Source organism: Mus pahari, chromosome 5 (genome assembly GCF_900095145.1).
Source record: "Mus pahari chromosome 5, PAHARI_EIJ_v1.1, whole genome shotgun sequence".
NCBI lineage: Eukaryota > Metazoa > Chordata > Mammalia > Rodentia > Muridae > Mus > Mus pahari.
In genome coordinates this window covers 25,980,979-25,987,446 of record NC_034594.1, presented here as the reverse complement: position 1 = coordinate 25,987,446, position 6,468 = coordinate 25,980,979, and the positions used below count along the sequence as shown (strand labels likewise).

The 6,468-nt window shown below is 38.0% G+C and overlaps 1 protein-coding gene across 1 annotated transcript in view; it reads right to left on the bottom strand.

Moving 5' to 3' along the window:
- Wdr75 (WD repeat domain 75) overlaps positions 1-6,468 on the bottom strand; it is a 27,432-nt gene that overhangs the window by 12,144 nt on the left and 8,820 nt on the right. The window contains exons 6-8 of the mRNA XM_021197655.2: positions 4,816-4,886; positions 3,914-4,033; positions 3,103-3,191 (exon numbers count right to left, since the gene is read on the bottom strand). Coding sequence (XP_021053314.1) covers positions 3,103-3,191; positions 3,914-4,033; positions 4,816-4,886 — 280 coding nt within the window. The remainder of the gene's footprint in view (positions 1-3,102; positions 3,192-3,913; positions 4,034-4,815; positions 4,887-6,468) is intronic.

The window sequence follows — 6,468 nt, the reverse complement described above, 5'->3', positions numbered from 1 at the left end:
AAAAAAAAAAAAAGAAAAGAAAAGAATGAAGAGAAAGTGTAGATTAGATTAGATTAGGAGAGAAAAAAGATACTATGTGAAACATATGAATAAATATACATATACCAGCATCCTAAAACCACACAGTATTTTTTTGGCGGTGTTAAGAAAAGAGGATAAAGAAGGTAAATAAATAGCCACAGTTTTTCATCTGCAGAGTTAAGTCCTCTTCCTTCTCTTTTATCTCGATCCTTAGGTCACACTCTTGCAGACAACAGGCACCGTTCCCCAAATCCAAAGCTTCATTAGGCTGAATCTACCTTCTACTTCCTAGGCTCTAAGACTTAACCCTAAGCATCCAGAGCACACAGGGCCAACGAAGATCTGCCCAATTAGGTCTCCAGGAAGAACGAGAGAAAGACAAATCATTTTCCTATCTTCCTTTGAAAGCATTATCTTCCCTACCACTCCCAGGCGCTTTAACATGCCCAGGATTACAGGAACCCAGGATCCTAGGAGTTTGGTCACACCAGGATCCCAGGATCCCAGGATCCCAGAGACAGCTGAACTCTGATGAGCTCTGACACAATCGGGATCACAGGAAGGACAGGCTCCAGTCAGATATAGTGAGGGCAGGTGGATAATCAGATGGGGGGAGGCAAGCGTACGAACATAAGCAACAGAAACCAAAGATACTTGGCATCATCAGAACCCAAATCTCCCACCATAGCAAGTCCTGGATACACCATCACACCGGAAAAGCAAGATTCAGATCTAAAAATCACTTCTCATGATGGTGATAGAGGACATTAAGAAGAACATAAATAACTCCTTTAAAGAAATACAGGAGAAACTTTTGGGATAGCATTTGAAATGTAAATAAAGAAAATGATAATAAATTAAAAAAAAAAAAGAAATACAGGAGAACACAGGAAATACAAAAATCCCTTAAAGAATTATAGGAAATCAAACAGGCGAATAAAATGAATACCATTCAATATCTAAAAATGGAAATAGAAACAATAAAGAAATCACAAAGGGAGACAACCCTGGAGTTAGAAAACCTAGAAAAAAGATCAGGAGTCACAGATGTAAACATCACCAAAAGAATACAAGAGATAGAAGAGAGAATCTTGGGTGCAGAAGATACCATAGAAACACTAACACAATAGTCAAAGAAAATGCAAAATGCAAAAAGCTCCTAACCTAAAACATCCAGGAAATCCAGGACACAATGAGAAGACCAAACCTAAGGATAATAGGTATAGAAGAGGGTGAAGATTCCCAACTTAAAGGGCCAGTAAATATCTTCAACAAAATTATAGAGGAAAACTTCCCTAACCTAAAGAAAGAGGTGCCCATGAACATACAAGATGCTTATAGAACTCCAAATAGACTGGACCAGAAAAGAAATTCCTCCCATCACATAATAATTAAAAAACCAAATGGACAAAACAAAGAAAGAATATTAAAAACAGTAAGGGAAAAACGTCAAGTAACATATAAAGGCAGACCTATCAAAATTACACCAGACTTCTCACCAGAGACTATGAAAGCCAGAAGATAATGGGAAGATGTCATATAGACCCTAAGAGAACAAATGCCAGCCCAGGCTACTATACACAGCAAAACATTCAATTACTATAGAGGGAGAAAACAAGATATTCCAAGACAAAACCAAATTTACATAATATCTTTCCGTATATCCAGCCCTACAAAGGATTAACAGATGGAAAACACCAATAAAAGGAGGGAAACTACACCCTAGAAAAAGCAAGAAAATAATCTTTCAACAAACCTAAGCAATATAGCCACACAAACATAATTCCACCTCTAACAACAAAAATAATAGGAAGTAACAATCACTGTTCCTTAATATCTTGTAACATCAATGGACTTAATTCTCCAATAAAAAGACATGGAAATGTAAACAGGACCAAGCATTTTGCTGCATACAGGAAATACACCTTAGTGACAAAGACAGTTACTACCTCAGAGTAAAAGTTTGGAAAACAATTTTCCAAGCAAATGGTCCCAAGAAACAAGCTGGTGTAGCCATTCTAATATGGAATAAAATAAACTTTCAATCAAAAGTTATCAAAAAGGATAAAGAAGGACAAAGGAAAAATCTACCAAGATGAACTCTCAATTTTGAACATCTATGCTCCAAATGCAAGGGCATCCACATTCATAAAAGAAACTTTACTAAAGCTAAAGCACACATTGCACCCCACACAATAATAGTGGGAGACTTCAACACCCCCCTCTCNGCAATGGACAGATCCTGGAAACAGAAACTAAGCAGAGGCACAGTGAAACTAACAGAAGTTATGAAACAAATGGATTTGACATTTATAGAACATTCATCCTAAATCAAAAGAATATACCTTCTTCTCAGCACCCCATGGTACCTTCTTCAATATTGACCATATAATCACAAAACAGGCCTCAACAGATACAAGAAGACTGAAATATTCCCATGCACTCTATCAGATTATCATGGACTAAGTCTTCAATACCAACAAAAACCAAAACCAAAACCAACACACATATATGTGGAAGCTGAACAACGCTCTACTCAATGATAACTTGGTCAAGGAAGAAAGAAAGTAAGTAAAGGCTTTTTAGAATTTAATGAAAATGAAGACACATCATACTAAAACTTATGGGACACAATGAAAGTAGTGGTAAGAGGAAAACTCATAGCTCTGAGTGCCCCCAAAAGAAACCAGAGAGAGTTAACACTAGCAGCTTGACAGCACACCTGAAAGCTCTAGAACAAAAAGAAACAAATGCACCCAAGAAGAGTAGATGGCAGGAAATAATCAAACTCAAGGCTGAAATCAACCAAGTAGAAACAAAAAAGAACTATACAAAACAAACAAACAAAAAACCAACAAAACCAGGAGCTGGTTCTTTGAGAAAATCAACAAGACAGATAAACCCTTAGCCAGACTAACCAGAGGGCACTTGATAGTATCCAAATTAATAAAATCAGAAATAGAAATGGAGACATATCAATGAAATATATCTTTAAATAATTATTCTGTCTGTTGACTACTAACAGCTGAAAATATTAAAATAGTGTTCTATATATAAAAAAAGCAAAGAAAGAGGCATCACCTGTTACTGTGAACGCCAAATCCATAACCATGTCGTGGTGCCAATGCAAGCACGTGTATGTGTACTTCTTATCATCATTAAAGTTCCTCCTGTCGGAGAAAACAAAATGCATTTTATGATGTTTTCCCTCATGTCATAGATCCTGATTACAGTTTCTCCTCCCTCCACTCCCAGCTCCTCCCACCTCCCCTACCATTCACACTCATTCCCTTTCTGTCTGATTCGAAAACAGGCTTCTGAGACAGTAATAAAGTAAAATATAATACGATAAAATAGAAACTAACACATCAGAATTGGACCAAACAAACAAACAAATAGAAAAGAGTCTCCCTGAGAGGTTATTTGATGGAGACATCCCATTTAAGATTAGAAAACAAACTCTTAACCTCAGGTACCAAATGGGAAACAATGGCATGCTAAATGCAATAAACCAGTCCCAAGTGTTTTGGCATCAATATTTAAAAACAGTCTGTTCTTGGTAACCAGAAGAACTTCTGTAAGTCAAGTTATCATGGCACTCGCTGAACCACCCACTAGATACTCAGCACTGCCTCAGTTTCCTGTTTTAGTTAAAAGGCTGAGAACAAGGTTCTCTTCAATAAAATGATTCCAGTGACGTGGAGTGCTTCTCTCTCTTCAGAAGCTTAAGGTTAGCAATCCTACATGGCAGTATGATGGAAGAGCACAATGCGAGGAAAGAGCAGTGATGTTCCACACTCTCTCTGTTTGGGCTCAGAGACAGTGCTGCCCTGAGGATGAGTGTGAGGCAGTATATATACACGTGATTCCATGTTTTCTGGAGTTGACTGACCAAAGGCGGATTTTGCCATCCATGTGACCAGATGCAATGCAATCTTCCTTTGGGTGGCAGGCTACACATGTGAACTTGTTCTGTGCATTCTTCTTGTTTTTTGTTGATGGTAAAGTAAAACTAGGAACAAGAAAAACAACTTTCCCTTGGTTATTCAGTTTGGTAAACATTTACAAATGTACAGTATGAGCTTCATGTGAACCATGTCTTATCACAAGAACTTGCCAATGCACTCTGATTTAAGTAATGAAGACAGTCCTTTTAGTACCTTTTCCTGGCCTGTGGAGAGAAAATTACTCTCTGAACCAAAATTTTAGTATTAAACTTATGGCCTTGCTTAGTAAATTCGAACAGAAACAACTGACTTTATGTGTCCTAATGGGACAAATTCAGAGGGATAAATCCATTTGCTATGTCTAGGTTGGTTGATAGAGCAAGCCAAAACCAACATTCATGGCCTCTGTTTTATGTCCTGCCCTGAGTTCCTACTCTAACTTCCCTTTATGACAGACGATGAGATTAGGATGTTAGCCAAATAAACCCTTTTCTCCCCAGCCTGCTTTTGGTCATGGTATCTTAACATAGCAATAGAAAACAAACTGGAACAAAGACCCAGTATCCTAATGCCTATACAGATTGCTATAGTCAATGAGAATCACCAGGCCAAGCTTTTTCAATGTAAATCCATTTTTTACACCAAGCACACTGTTGACTGTATTGTACGCATGAGGTTTGGGGATAGAGAAAACTCCCTAGCTAAGCTGCTTCTACCCTACCTCATGCACTAACATGTGTGAACCTTTACAGCATGGTCCACTTTTTGAAAGAAGACACAAGGTTTGGACAACACTGTAACAAGTACTCCAGTAAATACAGCAAAGCCAAGAAAAGGGAATTCTTACTTGCATGTTTTCTTCTTTTTGAAAAAATAAACAGATAAGTAAAAGTCCCGGACTGCAGCAACATATTCTCCCTGGTGGTTTAAGCAGAGGGTAACATTAGAAAAAACAACAACAAAAAAACCCCTCAAGATTGTATTACTACAAAATGACATGGAAAAGATAATTTTACCTTTAGAATTACATCTTAAATTCTATAACTATATGTTCAAGTGTAGTGGTTTACATATTTTTCCCATTAGGCATACATACAATGCCATGCCATGTTTGGCTATATCTTTATAACTGCTGCCAAAATCCAGACCTAGAAACATTTCCTTCAGCCCCAGAATGCGCACTCCCTATTTAGTCACTCCGCAATGCCCCAGTCACACCAGCAACTGCCACTTTATCACCATAGCTTATTTCAGTCTGTGCATGCCAACTGTAGCTCAACACATCCTTTTGAAATAGACCTACACCATTAGGTGTATTGTTAATTTCTTCTCAGTGTTGAGCGGCATCCAGCTGAATAAATCCACCACAATTCTGTTGACTGGCTGGTTGACTCTGGGATATCAGCTTGTTTCAGGGCTATGGGAAACAGTCATTACTCCTACACTAGCATTTCGCTACCATGTTCTGTCTTTCCAGGCCCAGGGAATTTAACTTTGCTCCTCATCTTAACACCACTAGTAATTCTAGTGGAGGTGAACTGGACTCCAACTATGATTTTACTCACTGTGGCATCAGTAAGACTGATCAGTAAGACTGAGTATGACAGTGACAATGACGAAGCCATCCATCTTCTCTACAGTGAGGAACTAACCCTGTCCTAAAGAATGATACAATGACTGGAAAAACCCCAAGGCTATGCAATAGGTCTTCTGGTGGCATTTGACTTTAATAAGGCATTAACAGGTAGCAAAATAATGGCACGAATGCCACAAAGGATATGTCAAAAACATGTTAATATTCATGTGCGCTGCAATATTAAGTTGAAAAGAGGGAAAAAAATGGAAATATTTCTGATTCTACTTCTTTTGGAACTGCTGTCTTCAATGTGGTCAAGAAGTCTATAAAAGCCTTTAAATATTGTTATTGGTGAGACTCAACATTTTCTTTACACATATTTTCTGTGATATCTGAATTTCCTATGATGGAAAAATTTTTTCCCTTTCTTTTTTTTTATTATTATTATTTTCTTTATTTACATTTCAAATGCTATCCCGAAAGTTCCCTATACCCCCCCGCCTGGAAATTTTTTTACTATAGATACATAGCCCATATTTTCTAAAGATACACAACACAGCCTAAAGTGGAACAATGTCAGTGCTTTATATGAAACAAGGAAAGAAAAAAAACTTCAAATAACAGACATTGTAATATTGGGGAAAACTGTAAAAGAGCAAAGGACAGAATACATGACATAAGGATGGTTCTAAAAACGTGCATACCATAATCCAGGAATGCTGGCTAAGACAATGTCACAGTGTTTTAGTTACAAACAAAAGTGCACTAATGAATTGGATCATCAGTGTTGAGGGAAACCTTTCAGGTGTTGGCTCCTCCCTCTAAGCCTTGTGTTCCGCCTCTTGCAGACAGGTTGGGAGTTTCTTCCTGGAACCCTGGATCTGGACAGCGTCCTCGAACCGCCCACTGTCACCGCCCACCGTC